Source organism: Phoca vitulina, unplaced genomic scaffold (genome assembly GCF_004348235.1).
Source record: "Phoca vitulina isolate PV1807 unplaced genomic scaffold, GSC_HSeal_1.0 scaffold1, whole genome shotgun sequence".
In the NCBI taxonomy this organism is placed as follows: domain Eukaryota; kingdom Metazoa; phylum Chordata; class Mammalia; order Carnivora; family Phocidae; genus Phoca; species Phoca vitulina.
In genome coordinates this window covers 13,832,687-13,851,789 of record NW_022589704.1, presented here as the reverse complement: position 1 = coordinate 13,851,789, position 19,103 = coordinate 13,832,687, and the positions used below count along the sequence as shown (strand labels likewise).

General features: G+C 37.2%; 1 protein-coding gene across 1 annotated transcript; it reads right to left on the bottom strand.

Annotated features, from left to right (window-relative positions):
* Window positions 1-4,574: 4,574 nt before the first annotated feature.
* Window positions 4,575-13,865, bottom strand: LOC116637794 (putative coiled-coil domain-containing protein 195). The gene is made up of 3 exons (XM_032413309.1): window positions 13,604-13,865; window positions 10,003-10,255; window positions 4,575-4,698 (listed from the first exon to the last, which is right to left on the bottom strand). The coding sequence occupies exons 1-3, from the start codon at window positions 13,863-13,865 to the stop codon at window positions 4,575-4,577; spliced, it is 639 nt and encodes a 212-aa protein (XP_032269200.1).
* Between the last annotated feature and the right edge of the window lie 5,238 nt (window positions 13,866-19,103).

The window sequence follows — 19,103 nt, the reverse complement described above, 5'->3', positions numbered from 1 at the left end:
CTATTATAAGTTTTGTGTTTGTGGTTACCACGAAGTTCATATTTAACATCCTAAGTAAATAGCAGTCCATATTAATTTTAATGGCCATTTAAGTTCAAACACATTCTTAAAAAAAAAAAAAGAAAAACAGAGAATGAAAAAATCTTTTTTCTTTTTCCCCTTCTCTTTCCTTTTTACTCCCTTCTCTACAGTTTATGTATATTTTATTGCATTTTACATCTTTTTATTCATATTTTTCTTATGTCTAATTATGGCCATTTCTTTTCCACATTTCTTGTAAGGCTGGTTTACTGGTGATAAACTCCATTATCTTTTGTTTGTCTGGGAAACTGTTTATCTCTCCTTCAAATATGAGTGATAACATTGCTGGGTAGAGTATTCTTGGTTGTAGGTTTTATTCTTTTCAGCACTTTGAATATGTCATGCTACTCTCTTCTGGCTTGCAAAGTTTTACTGATAAATCAGCTGATATTATTACAGTGTTTTTCTTGTAGGTAACTTCTGTTTTTCTCTTACTGCTTTTAGGATTCTCTCTTTATCTTTAACCTTTGACATTTTAATTATTATGTACTGTGGTATGGTCCTGTTTGGGTTCATCTTGTTTGGAACTCTCTGTGCTTCTTGGATTTGGATGTCTATTTTCCTCCTTAGGTTAGGGAAGTTTGCAGTTATTATTTCTTCAAGTAAGTTTTCTACACTTTCTCTCTCTTTATTCTTCTGAGACCATAATGTGAATGTTCACTTGATGTTGTCCAAGAGATCTCTTAATCTATCCTCATTTTAAAAAATTCTTTCCTCTCTTTTTGCTGTTAAGCTTGTGTGTTTTTATTACCTTGTGTTCCAGATTGCTGATATGTTCTTCTGTGTCCTCTAAGGTACTGTTGATTCCTTCTAGTGTGTTTTTTAATTTCAGTTACTGTATTCTTCAGCTTTGATTGGTTCTTTTTAATATTTTCTATCTCTTTATTGAAGGTCTCACTGAGTTCTTCCAATCTTTTCCCCAGTCTGGTGAGTATCATTGTGATCATTACTTTAAATTCTTTATCAGGCATATTGCTTATCTCTGTTTCATTTAATTCTTCTACTGAGTTTTTTTTTTTTTTCTTGTTCTTTCTTTTAGAGCATATTCTTTTGTCTCCCCATTTTGCTTGACTTTCTGTGTTTGTTACTATGGATTAGGTGAAATGGCTACTTCTCCTAAAGTTGAAGGAGTGGTCTTCTGCATGGTGACCCCTATGCAGACTGTGTGTGCTTGGTGGCTTTTGCTACAGCTTTGGCTGTATGTGCTAGTTACTCTTTAAAATCATGGCTTTTTACAGAGTGAGTCAGAAAAAATCATAAAAGAAAATTATAAAAGGAAAGAAAAAAGAAGAAAAGAAAAAAGGAGAAACAAGGAAGAAGAAAAGTAAAAAAGAGAACAAGAAAAAAGAATACAACCAAAAATAAGAAAATAAAAATAAAGCAAGATAATATAAATTTTAAAAAAGCAAATAAAACAGGATAAAACAATAAAAAACCTCACCCCTCCCTCCCCCCAAAACTACAGCTTGTTTTCGGAGCCCCAGCACCACAGAGCAGCTGGTGTGGGCTTGTGGGCCCTTGGGCTCTTGGAAGTCATGAGCTCGCAAAGACTACTGGACTTGCTGGTTATGGTGTGCAGACTCTGCTTCAGTCTAGGCTTTTAAGCTGGGGTGGGAATGTAAACTGTGTTGTTCTCCAGTCCCTCTGACATAGAGGACTTTCCTGCATCTCCTTCATTGCTTGGCAGAGTTCTAGTGTTGTTTCTTTTACATCTAGCTCCTCTTTTAAACTGTGTTTTTTGTTGTGTTGCTTGTTTTGTTTTTTTTTTGTTTTTGTTTTTGTTTCTGTGCCCAAGGACAGAGGGATCTGTTCCCAGGCCCTCAGTACTCTCTTTCCCTACTGCTCTTCACAGCATTGGGGTGGGTGTTCCCTTTGTTACCGTGTCTCCATGTCTCTCGCTCTTCTCTTGCCTTTCTCTCTGTCTTTGGCTGTTTGGTAGCTGTTCAGTCAGCCCTCAATTCTTCTTCAGGAGGAATTGTTCTATCAATAGGTGTAATTTGGTGTGTTCCATGGAGAAGCTGAGTTCAGAGTTTTCCTATGTTGTCATCTTGAACCCAAATATCAATTGCAGCTCCTTTTGGACAGGGCATGCACAGGTCTGTTCTCCAGAGCCCCTACTCATTTCTGTTACTTGCAGTCCTTAGTAGGCATTTGAGTACCTGACTTATAGAATTTTGGGGCATAGAAGAAGACAAATATAATTAGAGCATGACTGAGATACACTTCATGTTCTTTGTGGTTCGTTACATTTAAACATCTTCTCAGAAGGTTTACTACAAAACAATATAGTGAGTCAGGGAATAGAAATGGGGCTTTGTTTCTTTAATCTTAATATTAAATACTTTAATATCAAAGTTTAACATTTGATGGTGTTTTTTTACTGGGCAGTGTGAGAATCATGTAGTTGTTAATTCAGTTCAGTTCACAGACATGTATGAAATGCCAATCACATATTAGTCATTGAACTTGGTATTGTGGATAATTTGTCATTATAACTTTGCCAGTTATGACATTGTAATCTGGGTGGTTGTCATTTATTGTTTTTTTTTAACTGTTTGCAAATGTTTCTTTTAACTGATGTTAACACACAAGTCTTTATTTTGTAAATAGGCAGAAAATATAATTGTGCATAAACTAAAAACTAAAAATGCCAGGAATCTCATAGGTTACTATCTTAATTATCTATTGAGTGTGTGTCTTTATTCCCAGATGAATGTGCTTTTAAATCTCATTTGTATCTTTCCCCTCTGGTTATAACCTTGCTCTATGGTACATCTGTTATAATGTTGAGAATATTGTTAATCTTTAAATGAATATCATAAATAAAAGAAGCATTTGACCCATTATGTGACTTTTACCTCAGGGTATTCATTGATTCATCCATCTCCCTTCTAGGAGCCTGTCTGTGACTATTAAAACCCTTTCTTAGAAACGGATTGGACCATTCTTACCCTTTCCTTGCTTCACTGCTTCCACTTCATCTTGGCACCAGATTTGGGAGCCCTGGACTATGCTTTTTAGTATTTACAATAGTGAATTGTAAGCATAGCTGTCTAGTAGAAATCAGCTGAGAAAGCTTATTTAAAATGTGAATTTCTGCTTTGCTCCCTGTCTGTCCTCCTACTTCTACAGCCAATTCAGTTGGTCTGGGATGAGACCAAGGAATCTGTATTTTAACATTCTGGCTATTTTAATATATTTGTTTAAAAAGAGTATTGGTATTGGGGTGGAAACAAGGAATCTGCATTTTATTTTTCTTAATATTTATTTATTTATCAGAGAGAGAGAGCAAGTAGGGGGAGGGGTAAAGGGGGAGGAGAAAGAGAGAGAGAGAATCTCACACAGACTCCCCACTCGGCTTGGAGCCCAGTGCTGGCTCGATCTCAGGACCCTGAGATCATGACCTGAGCCAAAATCAAGAGTCGGAAACCTAACCGACTGAGCCAACTAGATGCCCCAGGAATCTGCATTTTAATGTTCTGAATATTTTATTTTATTTATTTTTTATTTATTTTTTTTAGATTTTATTTATTTATCTGACAGAGAGAGAGATAGCGAGAACAAGCAAACAGAGAGGCAGGCAGAGGGAGAGGGAGAAGCAGACTCTCTGCTGAGCAGGGAGCCTGACATGGGGCCCAATCCCAGGACCCTGGGATCATGACCTGAGCAGAAGGCAGATGCTTAACTGACTGAGCCACCCAGGTGCCCCACTCTGAATATTTTAATATAAGATATTAGTATATAAGATATTAGTTTAAAAGGGTATTGGTATTTGAATGTGATTGCTATAAACCAGGAGGGGGAGATGTTCTCCTGAAAAGAAGTTCAGGAATTGAGGGAATTCTGAGATTTCCAACCCCTAAGTAATGATCATCTGAACCTTTTTTGCTCTCCTTCCAAACAGGTTTAACGGTTTTGTCATTGGCCAGCCCACAATTGCTCGGAGCCTACTATGGATGCCATGGGAGTCTGCTGTCTTTGTGCTCCCATGCCTGTGACACAGGATATTAAAAGTTACTATCAGTGAAATATCAACCAACAATTAACTATAAGGATAATCACTACTACTTCTATACCATTAATCAAAAACAGAACTTTTTTTTCTAAATTTGTTATAGGTTCATCTGGAAAGTGACACTTATAATGTAAAGAGCAGCATTTCCTGATGGCATAAGGCAGCTACCGAACACTACCATGCAATTTAATTTAATTACATTTAATTGCTCACATGCTGCATAGAGAGACTACAATAGTCACTGTACAGCCATCAACATTAGTATTCGATAACAGCATAAAGTAATTGCTCCCATTTCTTGGCCAAGTCCATTGACAAGTCCATTGACAAGTCCATTGACCTGATGCCAAGCATTTTGTGTGTCTTACTGGGCATCTTTCCAGAGCTCTTTGTAGGGCAGCACACTGACCCAGAGAGGCCTCAGTGTTCTCATCTCTTGGGAATCAGTTGTTTCTTAAATTTCATCATCTCACACAGCTTATTCTGCAATGGTACTTAGCTGGTTTGTGGTCTGATTTGGTGAATATTTCAAAGAACTTGAATTTTTGGAATATGAAGACACGTCCATGGGTAACAGGAAACTGACTGTCTTTATCTTGTCCCTAAAGAAAGCAGAATAAGGAGAAGATAAGTAAGACTTTTTAGTGAGCCTTTATATAAAACATTTACTACTTTCTCTAAGCCCCCAAATCTGCCTAAACTATTAAAAGCTCGTTTGAAACATATCATAATATATTTTGTTTAGTTATTCAACAATAATGCAAAAAATATATTGGAATTGGCCTTTTGATTAAGCCCGATGAAGAGTGCTGATAAAACTAGAATTTAAAACTATTGAGGGAAGATTATTCTCTTGATGTTTAAAGCTAAAGAATATCATATTGTCTCCGGCAAAGGGTCTTTCACATCGGAGCACTTCAGGTGAAACGAAGCAGAAATTTGAGGCAATTATTTTATAATCCAGATCAATCTGCAATTATAGATTTTGAATTAATGGGATATCCATCACACTTGAACAGTAAAGGGGAGAGAGGAGAGATGGCAGTGACTTGTGTCATCTGAGGGATTAAATTGTTCCATTTTGCCCACTCCTTTTCCCTCCAACAGTGTTATATAGAATCTCGACATAAATTAGGATACATCGCTCTCAGGAAAAAGTCAAAAGAATGGTGTTTGAAATTATTGCCTTTTCTCCAATATTGTCCTCTCTCTGTCTCTCTTTGTCTTAGATAAGGCCATCATTTCACTGAGTGGAGGGCATCAAGGGGAACACATCTGCTCCCTCCCTTGGGAGGAAGGCCAGTGGTTCCATATGTTGGGATCAATAAAATAATAACTGCTCTGCCATTTATAAGCACTCACTTGACTATCTCATTTATTCTTCACAAAAACTCTGAGGTAACTGCTATTATGATTCCTTTTTTTTTTTTTTTACAAAAGAATAAACTATGGTACAAAACAGACTAATATCTTTTCTAAGGCCAATGATGCAGTTGAGATTTTAGCCACCAGATTCCAGAGGCTGCCTTCTTAACCATTTTGCTATAAGAAAAGGAAAGGATACAGTTGACCCTTGAACAACGCAGGGGTTAGGGGCACTCAGCCCTGGGGCTGTGGAAAATCTGTGCATAACTTTTGATTCCCTCCAAAGTTTAACTACTACTAGCCTACTGTTGACTGGGGGCCTTACCAATAACATGAACAGTTGATTAACACATATTTTGTATGTTGTAGGCATTATATACTGTATTCTTACAATAAAATAAACTAGAGAAAAGAAAATGAAAGGCAATCATTAAGAAAATGTTCCTTAAGAAAATCATAAGGAAGAGAAAGGACATTTACAGCACTGTACTGTACTTATTGAAAAAATCCACATATGAGTGGACTGGCGCAGTTCAGACCTGTGTTGTGTTCAAGAGTCAACTGTGTATGTATTTAATGTGTCTGGTTTCTCCTATCTGCAAAATGAATAATATAGCATTTGTAATTAAATTGGTAATTAATTAATTAATTATTATTAAAAATTAATTTGAGTATAGTTGACACACAATGTTACATTAGTTTCAGGTGGACAACATAGTGATTCAACATTTCTATGCCTCATGCTATGCTCTATATGAATCCTTTCCCCTAATCTTTTCAAGCAGCTGAGCTTTTTTCTTAAAGGCAGAACATTAGATTTCTAAGTTTCTAGTTTCTCGGAAAATTCAGGAAAAATTAAAATTCTATCTCTGGTTTTTGGAGAACATTTGTTCTTAGAAATATTGACATTGGCATAATTCTGTAAAACACTTTCTTGGTGTAATAATGAAAAGGCTCACAAGTAAATTAGGTACGATGTCTGACTGCTTCAAAAGGCAGTTCAAATAAATTGGTTCTTGATAAATCTTTGTAAAAATTTTTGAAAGCTATTAGAAAGTAAATGAATTTACAAAAAAATTAGAAGACTAATGTAAAGACACGTTACTTTACTAGTTAATCACCGAGGAAGTAAAAGACAAAATGAAAAAGCACTATTACAAATAAATACATGCTTCATTCTTCTCAACAGTTCTCTGCAATCGACTGGATTTTATGCCAACCCAGCTGTTGATTTCAAGCCATTACTGACTTTCTTGTTTTAACACAAACCTGCAATTGGCTCAGTCTTCCCCATTAAAGTAGATTCTAAATTACCAATGGAATGTGTTCTAAATAGTTTATTCCTTGGCAGCTTGGAATTTGGAAAACATTTTGCTTCAGAAAAATAATACGTTATAAACTTTGGCTAGGCTCCCAAACGATCACAGAAAATAATATGAATTGAAATGGGAAAATTAATAATACTGTATGTCTCAGCATTATAGGTCTGTGAGAATGTAATGGCTTAAGTGTAAAAAAGAAAACATTATGATATGTGCACTGCACAATTTCAAAATAGGCAGACACAGACTGGAAAGATAGATGTGCATCAAAATCTATATGGTGGTTATTCAGACAGTGAAGTTATGGAAGATTTTCCTTTTTATACTTTTTTACTTTGAGTATTGCATTTATACTTTGTAATTTGCAATTTTCTTTTTATAATGAATATTTATTTCCTTTATATAACTGGATATGTATATATGCTTCTGGATATATATATATATGTATATGTGTACATATATATAATTTTTCAAAACAAAGGACATTCCTTCTTATGATGAACATTTAGTGCCTATATATATATATATATAGTGCATATATATATGCATTTTATTTATTTATTTATTTATTTATTTATATTTTTTTAAAGATTTTGTTTATTTATTTGACAGAGAGAGATACACAGTGAGAGAGAGAACACAAGCAGGGGGAGTGGGAGAGGGAGAAGCAGGCTTCCCGCAGAGCAGGGAGCCTGATGTGGGGCTCGATCCCAGGACCCTGGGATCATGACCTGAGCCGAAGGCAGACGCTTAACGACTGAGGCACCTAGGCGCCACCTATATATGCATTTTAAACAAAAGACACATCTCTGCCTTTCTTCCCTCTTCCCTCTTTGAAAACACATGGCCATTGGCACACAATGATTGGGTGTACAATTTTTGTTTCCATATCCCACATCTGCTCTGCCAATAAATCTTATGAGCTCCAAAGTATATCCAGAAACCACACCCACCATTACTACCCTTGGCCAAAAAATGATCATCTCTTGCCTAGATCATTTTTTTTTTTTTTTAGCCTTAACTTTGGTCTTTTTATTTTCTGTATTGTTTTCCTACAGTCTTTCTAAAGCAGGACTCCCAACATGATCTTTTATCTTTATTTGTTTTTTTTAATGAGAAGAGTATGTTATGTACCCAGTTCACTTGGGATAAATCCAGAATCATTGGAGGGGAGTGGAAGGTCACCCATGCTTTGCCTTTATCTTCCCCCGCTCTCTTGCTTGCTCACTCTGTTCCAGTCACACCAGCCTCCTTTCCCTTCCTCAAATACCGGTCATGCGCCCCTCAGCATCGCTTATATTTGCTGTCCTCTGTTCTTGGAAAGTTTTCCCACCCAGAAATCCTCAGAATGCTTTCCCTTTTTACTTAGATGGTGAGGTATTTCCTAGCCATGATATATACAATTTCAACAATGCTTGCCCCTCTAACCCTTCCTTTTCCCTTTTAATTGGTTTAAAGTTCTCTTTCATACCTATCACCATCTAACATAAATGATACACTTTTATGTATTGTTCTATTTATGGATTATCATGTTACAAAGGAACATGCTTCCCATGGGCAGGGACTTTTGACAATTTTTTTTTTTTTTGCTGTATCCTCATGGCCTAGAATTCTGCCCAGCAAGTGACACGCCTCCAGGATTATTTGTTGAATGAATGAATGAATGTAATGAAGGTATGAAAAAAAATAGATCAAAAGGATAGAAACGAAACTCATGATAACACTTGCCCTTTGGCAGGACCAGGGAAGAGAGATATAGGATCTTTCTCTCTGTTAGTAACATTTTTTCTCCTTTTATATATAAAAATATCTGAAGAAAATGTGACAAAATTCTTGCACAGTTGTTTCTGAATATTTTTGCTTTTTAAAACTTTTCAGAAAGACATTTTTTACTATCTTTCCAATAATTACAGGACAAAGTACACACTCCTGAGTGTTGCCTGGAAGTCCTCTTAGGATGGCTCGTGCTCCCTCCTTCACCCTCATTCCCTTGACTACTTTGGTTTTCCCCACAGTCATGCTTCCTTCTGTGTTCTTGTCTTTTCTGCTCTACCTGAGGTTATCTTTCCATTTTTCTCTGCCTGACTACATGCAGCTGTCCTTCATGACTCAGGCTACTCTCTCTGTTCCTATAATAGAACTTTCTGTGAGTGAAACACAATTTTCATCCTGTCTTGTAAAATCCAAATGAAACTGGCTCAGCCTTTGTGTCCTGCATCCTGTGGGAGGTCCTGCGCTCTTTCCAATATTGATGAGAATCCCTGCAGGCCTATCACTGGTTATCTCTCGATTTGATTTCCTGTCACTGCTGAACTTGATGACTCCTTTATTCTGTCCGCACCCCATTTGTCCCATTTTCTCTTCTTCATGAGAACCCAGGCCTCTTTTCTCCTCGAAGGAGACAAATGTGTAGAGACTCTCCTTAGAAAGTCAGGGCTTAACCGGGAATTGGAAGGTAGGGGTGCAGCGTGTGGGAGAGGGGATGTCATGCTCTAGCCTTGTAGAGGGGATAAGTTAGACTTGATAATGACAGTTTTGCTCTGAAAGGGCCCTTGGCTCTACCCATTCCTACGGTCACTGTCTAACCTTCTTCTTAAAGACTCCTTGCCCGTCTCTCAAATGTTTTCTCAAATCTCTCTTTTTCTCAGGCTGCCTACCTCCCTAAACACCAGCTCCTGGATTTTGAAGAACAAGTTCCTTTTCTCTTTGCTTTGTCTCTTGGCCCTCTCGAGTTATGCCTTTTTTATACCGCCCAAAACCCATTCGGTCACTTCCCCCACAAGAACAGTCCTCTCTCAGGACTTCTGTGTTCAGTTCCTAAAATAAGTGTGTCTTTTCCCTGAGAAGCACTTTGTTAGAGTGATCAGTTCACTGGTGTGTCTTTGTCACTGAATGAAAGTTTCGAACATAACGTTTTGCTTTTGCTGAATCTTGTATCACTGGTGGTCAGCTCAGAGTACAGTCATTAGTGCTCGATGAGTAAGGGCAGCCTGATGAAGTGTTCTGCTCACAGAAGCGTCTGTTAGAGTGCCATTTGACCTCAAAAAAAATTTCTTTTGATCCCCTAAATGAACATAAGTGAGACGGAAATTATTGTGGCCTAAGAGCCTATTTGGTTTTGTTTCCTCCCCTAGGTAAGACCTTGCTTATCCAAGGGAACGCCTGAGTACCCATCACAGCATGTGTCTATAACCTGGTTTGAGGTAGATAGTACATTACCTGGTTACATTACCAAAAACATGCTCAGGAGAAGCTCTTTGGTTACAACTAGGGCTGGTCAAAGAATCTGCTGCAAACATCTCTTCTTTATTGTCTTGCTTCTTAATTGAAGAACATGCCAGCGATTTAACTCTTCCCTGAGCTTCTAGAATTCCACTCTTTGGGTGTCTTTCCCTAGCTTTCCAGGGATCATTTGTAGCAAATGAATGAATTGGCGAGGAAATGGAATAGCGTCTAACAATCATGACGTTGCCTGTGTAGGAGACATGAAATTTAAGTTTATGAAAGTTCTACCTTTCATGATGTCCACAAATGGCAAATAATATTAATAGTACTTCATTAAAATGAACTAAACAAAACTATTGCTTTTGATTCATTTTTTTTCCACATAAACTAGTCACTGATTTATTTGACAAATAATTGAGTGCCAGTCACGTGTCAGGCACTTTTTTATGAGGTAGAGATGGGGACACATACAAAACTCTTGCCTGCATAGAGCTTACCTTCTTGTGTGCAGACGGATGATAAACAAACCTTATGTGATAAAATACTTGAGAAGTCAAGTTAGACTGATAAAGACCAGGGGATAGAGACAGATGAGGGAGAGGTCTGGAAGCTATATAAATAGTGTGGTTGGCGAGAACTTCGTGAGGATGCAGCATTAGAACAGAGACCGGGGCATGTAGAAATAATAAAACAAGACTTTAAAATGGGAAGAACATGGATATTCTGGAGATGACAATGCTGGACAGCTTTTCTCTCTCCTTCTAGAAGATTGTAGAAGAACCTGTTCATTATAGACCCTCATTACCTGAATGGCCACAAATAATCGAACTAGCTGCTGTTAACTGGCCTACACTTGTGTGTCTTCACCTTAGTTGGGATAGTCGCTATGAGGAAGCCTGTTGATTGAGGGACGAAAGCACAGGAGGTCTGTGGAAAGAAGCAAAGCGTCCTCGCATGGAAAACTGGAGTGTTCCTGAGAGAGATGGAGAGATTTATGACCTTGTTTCTGAGGGCTTTCAATTCAATTTCTGTCTATAAGTGTCTTCCAATAAACTCTTTTCTTGACGTGAATCAAGTCTTCTCTGTTCCTTGTAACTCAGGCACTTTGATTAAAAGAGCTTTATTTTAGGGAGTTTAGTTTGTCTGAGTCCCTGTGACACTGTACTCATGCTGACCACACATCCAGTTCTTACCCAGGGGGCGAAGAAGCCTGACTTCATGGGTTGGTTTTTCATTTTCTGGAGCACTTAAGAAATGTTTGCCGAATCTTTTATCTTTCTGGTCACAGCTCTGGCATGAACTAGCATGGATGTTTAAGAAAGGCCTGCATCATGTTTGGGTTTTAAGAGTGCTAGAAGCACAATTATTTCTTAAGTTTGCTGCCCACAACTGCCGAATGCAGATGGCAGATTATTGAAGCCATTGCAAAACGTGGAGGCTGCCTTGGCTTTTTATGGTTTGGAAGAGCAGAAGATCAGCTTTTAGGCAAGAGTTTGGAGCAGAGGGAAGTGTTTTAAGTTCAAATCGCTCTGAAGTGATTATAACTGCATGCAAATGCTGTTTCTAAATTATCTTTAAACACTACTTTGGCCATGATCTCTCTCTCTCTCTCTCTCTCTATGTCCTACTCAGCATTGACCAACTATTACAAAACTGGGACTGCAACCCGGTGTTCTCATGTTCAGGCCAATGTTCCTCCTACTTATGTCACTTACTTTAGTAATAGTACATCACACAGAAGACATAGATAAATACATGTAAAGTAACTTAACTGGGCTTCCAAGCACAAATTTAAATCATGTCTCTTTCTGTGTTTAACTAGTAACAACTAAAAAGAGTTCCCCCAATTTTACCAGTTTCTCATTTGTCATTTTTAAACTTAGTGCTAACATTCTTATTGGGATTTACCATCCATATGCTGAAGAAGTATGATATCAATTGTGTGTTTAGCTCTTATTAATAGTCTAAACTCTCCTAAGCTTGATGGCATTCAGGCCCTGAGAGCTTAAAGGGTAATACTCTTTGTTCTTTGAATGGTGTAATTGTTGTTGTAAAATAGCCACAAGATATACTAAGACTCAACTTATTTTTTTATTAGGATAGCATCATAGAAAATATATTTGATGGAGTGTCGTCTACCTTTGGAGTAAGGCAATGGTTTTCAACTGGAGGAAATTTTGTCCTTCAGGCAACATTTGGAATGTCCGAAAACAGTTTTGATGGTCATGACTGGAGGGTGAGAGGCAAGTACTACTGGCATCTAGTATTGAGAAGCCAGAAAAGCTGCTAAACATCCTACAATATCCAGGACAGACCCATATAAATACAGAGCTTGTTAGTACAAAACGTCCAAGATTGCAGAGGTTGAGGAACTTTAGGGTAAGGATGTATTACAAATATCCATATTTTTCTTTTCTTTTCTTTTTCTTTTTTTTTTTTAACCAGGAGAAAGTCTAACCTCCTTGTCAGTTACTCTTTTAGTTTTATTAAATAACCAGCAGACAGAACTACTCAGATCCAGAGTTGCACTTGACAAAAACGGAAAAAGTCCTGATTGAAATCTCTTCCCAGCTTTGAAATGTAGGGCATGCTAGAAAGAGACCTCTTGAACAGAGAAAAACAGCTGGCAAATAAGACATGCTCCCCTGCCAAGCTGTTCAGAACCTCTAAAAGGCATTGCCTGAAGCCTTTGACATGATATTAAGAGATTTGAGTATTTAATTACGTACATCAATTTTATTTGAATATGCTCCTGTAAGCAAGCACTGATCATTTAAATGCAGAACGTAGTTTTCGCCCTGCTGATTTCTGATTTCGTGTACTCTTCACAGTCAAAATACTTTTCCCATAAAAGGTGAGTTGATTTTTAGAATGTATCAGACACTGACCCTGTGTCTTGAAATCTTTGACCTGTATAGAAGATTGAATTATGGGCAACACAGATTCACACAGGGCAGGAAGTTTCTTTGTAAAACATGGGTAAGAAACAACATCTGCCATTTGTTGTATGCTTGCCAGGTGTTAAATTAAGCACTTAGTCTATTATTGCAGTGAGAAACGTACTATAACCATGTGAGGTAAGTACTATAACACTTTCCGATGTAGAAAACAAAGGTGAAAGATTTCTCCTGAGTATCTCTCAGTCAAGTGGATAATGAATGACAAATCACTGCAATTATATTTGTCTGACTGTAATAACCATACCCTGAACTTTTGTGCAATATTATAACTTAATAAGTGAGCATGGTATTTGACACACACCCATTCAGTGTTCTCTGATGTGACATTTAAATGCTTGAGGTCCAGAAGGAAGAAAACACATTGTTTTTCATGTGACTGATTTTCACAAACCTGCCATTCCTACCTTTCCAGGAAGATCTGGAAATAGTTTTTGATGTTGCTAAACTATGTTGCTTGAAGATGCTTACAATTTTTTCCCCTAGGGATTTAAATGTAATCTACCAGGAGAAAAAGGATGGAACTCACCACTGCCAATGCCAACTTCTGCAGTTATGTGAGAGGCAAAATAAACCTAATGTTTAGGAGAACTTTGCAAAGATGGGCGCAGCCCAGAAGAGCTAAGGACATTCGGTACCTTGATGTTCATGCACAGCTGGTGCCGCATCAATGGAAACACCACCGTGAAGGATTGCTGGAGATTTTTCAGATGCTTTTTTGAGGTTACCAAGGTCTGTGACTTCCTCTTCCCTTTCATCTCCTGATTCTCCGCCAGGACCCAGGGTTCTCTGACTACTTGAAGTCAGCTTCATCCGGAGGACTTGATTCTCTTTCTCCAGCTTGTTGATCTGTGCCCGCATTTCCTGGATAATTCCTATGAACTGGATGTTAGCTTCCATTTGCCCCTTCTCGGGTGGCTCTGGTTTGCTCCTCTGAGGAGGCAGGTCACCTTTTGCTCATGAACCAAATGCATAGTCTACTCAGCAGGACTGGTCGACCCCACCCATAAACCTTCCTGAACAATAGATGTCACTCTTCTCTGGGCCGTCTTTCAGCACCTGGGGAGTTAGACTGTCAGGGAGGTAAAGGATCTCCATGACTTATTCATTCTGGGGTTTGTTTTTCAGGACAGAGCTTTCCTTTGTATCTTTCATTTCATATCAATCCACAGTTCTAGAATATTGCTTTGTGTCTGAAGAGAAGAGAGCATTCCAAAAATTTCCAGGGAGGAATAGAGTTTCTTGTTTCTGTCATGAACTCACCTCATTCCTACCAACCACTCAGTTTTCTCTGTTACTACTTCTGGAATCAAATGTTTTATAGAATCACCAACTGTCATTGGTACTTGAAAACTGGCATCTAAGAATTGTGCCTTGTCTTTTCTATAAGTATGTCATAATTCTGTACTTTGGGGCTAAATTATTAATCTTGACACTTGTTGATTGAGGGTAACAGCAATCAGAGGGGACATATGATTGCAGTGAGGTTATTATAAAAGATAATTATACCTAAATCCCTCAAGATAAGGTCAAGGATCATACAATCACTTTTCAGTATCTTGTAAGCATTTTTGCTATTATTTGGTTTTAGAATGTTTGCTTGGGCAAAGTTTGCCCGGTGATATTTTGGGAAGGTAAGAAGATATAGGTTGAATATTAATCTTGAATGAGAAGGACATGGAACAATTAACAGCTTTCATTACCTATTTCCTGAAGAGGTTTCTTTGATGGGAATCAAAAGTATGAATCTTAAAGAGCATATGCTCTGATAGCAGTATCTATTTGGAAATTCAATTAATGTTTAAAGACAGGCACTTCTGCAATAAGGTAAAAATGATTAGAAAATTTTTCATGGTGATAGTTTTCCCTGCACATTCATTTCCTTCTGTTTTCTGTATATATTGATTTTTTTTTTTTTTGCCTAGCTAAATAAATATTTGTTGATTGATCCAAGGCTGCAGTATGAAGGAGTTATTGGAGAAAGTCTTATTCCCTTTTTATGTATACACATTTTTATATATATTTAAATCTTGGGATGTGCTTATTAAAAAAATCAGTCTAAAAATAATAAGGCTGTTTATACTACTTCTATTTGTATTTAAATGAATTTCAGTAAACATTTCTGTGCCAGGCACTCTACAAGCTGTAGCGATGGGCTGTGGAAATACGGAATTTGGATTTTAAAGGTTATCAGTCGAACCACCTATCAGATGTTCTAATCTGTTCCAAAGCATCTCAGTAATGGATTATTGACCCTATATTTGAGTATTTCCCCTTTAGGAGGATCCCCTTCGTACCAAGGTAAGCTATTTACTTCTTAACTAAAATTATCCACAATGAGCAAAAATTGGACTCTATATAGTTTGTTTCTCATTCTTCTCTTTGGAGAGGTTATGTAACACATCCAATCCTTGTTTTAATGAAAATTCTTGTTCCATCATGTTCTAATGAGTGTTTATTCTCCAGAATAAACATCCCCAATTCCTTCAGCTGTTTGTGATCTAATGTGGGATCAAGGGCCTTAAGTCCATCATAGACACTCTCTTTCAAACATGTTTCCATTTGTTGATAAGCCTCTTGAATTAGGATGTCAGGCCTAAATGCATTCTCCTGAAGGATCGGAATAACCCAGAGTACACCGCTCTAGCTTCTCTAAAGTGTTTTTTGGAAAAAATTCCATGAAAGTGGGCAGTAAAAATCATTTTTGGAATTACGTCCAGCACAACAGAACAAGACATAAAAATAACTTGTATAACTGTTGGAAATGACAAGATAGCTATCATTATTTACAGACAATTTGATTGTATATCTAGAAAATTCAAGGAAAATAATCAAAAATTTTATTTTGTAATTTACCCTATGTTGCAAAATAAACATTTAAAAATCAATAGTCTTCCTAAAAACTATTAATAACTGTATAGAAAAAAATTATTGAGAACTATTCTGCTGCCAATAGGTCCCTACATATAAAAACTCAGAAATGATCTTTTAAAAAGTTTGTAAGATTTATAATGAAGAAAAATCTAGCATTTTACAGACATAGAGAACTTGAGACAATGGAGATTATGATCCCGGTGAGAGGATTATATATTTTAAAGAAGTCTTAATTTATTTCTAATTTATAGATTTAATGGAAGCCCAATCAAAATCTCTATGGGACGTAAAAAAAAAAAAAAAAGAAATTGACGAACCCACTCTAAGGATCATCTGGAGACAATAGTTTTGAAGTATGTGAAAATAAAGAGTATTTGTTGGGTCCTTGCCTTATTAAATTTTTCAATATAGTCTGAAGTTCTAAAAGCAAAAACAGTGAACATCAGTGAATTTGCAGACAGGAAGTTACAGACAATTCCTAGAAGAAACACAAATGGGAAAAAATGTGAAAAAAGCCCAACATCACTAGTAATTTTATAAATTAAAACACTGAAATACTTTTTTTTTTTGTAGGGGCCTAACAAGTTAGCAAAGATTTTGAAAAGTGAATGAAATTAATGCAAAACTATTAATAATTGTTTATTGACACTTATCAACTGAGAATACTTATTGATAGGTTTCTTTTTGATAAACAATTTAACAGTAAGTGATAAGGATATTTTAAAAGTTTTTAACTGTTGACTTTTAAATTCTACCTTCTAGACTCTACCTAAGAAAGTAATTACATTTAAAGATTTTATAAAAGGATGCTTATTGCACACTAATAGCAAAACCTTGGAAATATCTAAATGTTCAACAAAGGGAACAAATAAATAAAATATGGAATAGCCATAAAACAGAATAGTATTCTGAACCTGAAAACGTTGAGTGAAAAAGTAATATATCCAACTGTATATAGAGTAAAATCAATACCATATAAAATGGATTGGAAACACCCCAAAAGGAAAATGATTCCTATTTCTGGTAAGATTTTGGATGATTTTTATTTATTTCTGTATGCTATCTGAATTAAAAAATATATAGTTACATGAAAGACTTCCATAAGGAAAAAATTAAGTAATGAAAAGAAAATAGAAATATGAAAGAAATTTAATAAAATGAACCAACATCACATTTTCTTGGGATTTTTTTTTTTTTAATTTTTGATTAAGTCAAATGGCTGTAAGAACTGGACTTTTCCTCACCAAACTAGTTTTGGTCTTTAAGAGTTGTCAGTAATTTTGAAATTACATATATGAGTGAAAGCTATTTAGAATTGGTACCTTTTTATGTAAATGCTAGGACTGGTGGTTCTATAATTATTTGTGATTTATTTTCAAGTAATAATCCAGGCAGTAAATTGGCTTGAGGATCCAGTCTGAAGAATGGCAGAGTAGGTGATTGTTGGCGTGTGGAAGAGCTATGGCCACCACCACCATGACTCCTTGATGGGGTTTTTGATCTTTCTCTTGAACTAGGAAAATCAAGACTCTGGGCCTTATTTCTAGAGCAGGAGTCCTCAGACCCATCAGCATCACCTGGGAGTGCTTGCTTAAAATGCAGGTCTACCGGTCCAACCCTACTCCTGTTGTAGGCTCTCCTGCAGTAAACTTGGTAAATTGTGTCATAAGAAGCTTCCTGGGAGCAATTATAAAGTTTCTGGTAGCCACATTTAAAAAGTAAAAGAAACAGATTAAATTAACGTTAATATGTTTTATTTAACACAACAGATCCAGAATATTACCATTTCAATATGCAAATAAATATTCAAGTTGCTAGTGAGATATTTTACATGGTTTTGCTCTTGCTAAGGCTTTAAAATCAAATGTGCATTTTACACTTATAGCCCATCATAATTCAGACACTAAATTTTCATTGGAAGTACTTGATCTGTATTCAGATTTATAAAATTGGTATTTGAAAAAGTGGATTTGCACACCCAAGTAGATCCAAACATACTTAAACGCACTTGGGTATCAGTCAGTCCTCTGCGGTCTTAGCCCTCTGGTCTTTGGTTCTGCCCTGATTTCATGTGCCACTCCCCTTGCTCCAACACTCTAATCCAGCCTGGTCACACTGGCCTTCTAGGTTCCATAAACACTCCATCCACATTCCTGCCTCAGGACCCTGGTCTCGCTGTCCCCGTGATTGAGAGGGCTTCTCCCCAGATATGCACATAGTTAATTCCCTCATCTTCCACATCAGCTAATAAACCACTCCCCTCCAGCTTCCAGCATGAGTCCGCATGGTGGGAATGCTGTAGATCTTTAGCTTTTCCTACATCTGAGGGCAAAGTTTAGGAAAGGAGATGAGCTGCATTAGGATGTCTGCTTTCCAGACAACAGAGTTGGCACTGAGTACCTTCCTTCGATCCTCCTTGAGTAAATGATGACACAGCATGTCTTTTTTTTCTGGACATAAAATCATGCCTTGCTAGAATATGGTGTGTAGGGCTGACGTGGCTTCCTTAATCTGTCAGTGACAGTGGATGAGCAAGGTCAGATTAGAACTCATTACCACTAGACCACACGTCCTATGTGGAGACACCCGATTGCCTTCCCCTCTAAGACATAAAAGAAAATGTCACTTATGTGAAATCCTATGTCTCACTTTTCAGGCAGGCATATATCCTGCTGTTATACATTATTTAAACAGCTGCTGAGAAATTCTACTTTTGCAGGATCTGCTGAGAATTCACTTTGACCTTGAACTTGATATGTAGCTATTGTCAGAGTGATTTCCCAGTGACTGGAAGCATCTGGTGTTGCAATGAGCCCAGACTCAGGAGCCGATTTGACAGTCTGCCATCTCCCCGTTGTTTTGACGTTTGAGTACCGCACAGTGGTAGAGTAACCATGTGGAAAGGAAGGAGGAGATGAGAAGTTTCTGATGGGCAAAGCATCCATAAAATGCTGATAAGTCTCTGAGAGGGATGTTTGTGAGCATGAGGAGACTGCCATGGAGACACGTATGGGAAGGAACATCCACCATCTGACAGGCGACTGCTGACCTGTGGTGGGTCTCTAATGAGCATAAGAATTTCAGGGTTTCCCTGAGACTGGCATGTGTGCAAAGAATTTGCACTGATATAATGGACAGGGTGAAATCATGGGTCCTAAGGTCCTAACTTCTGCTCTGTCACTAACTCATTATTAAATCTTATTCACAAAATATGGGCATTGCAGAAATTATAACTCAAACGCCTTACACAGAGAGGCAGGTAAA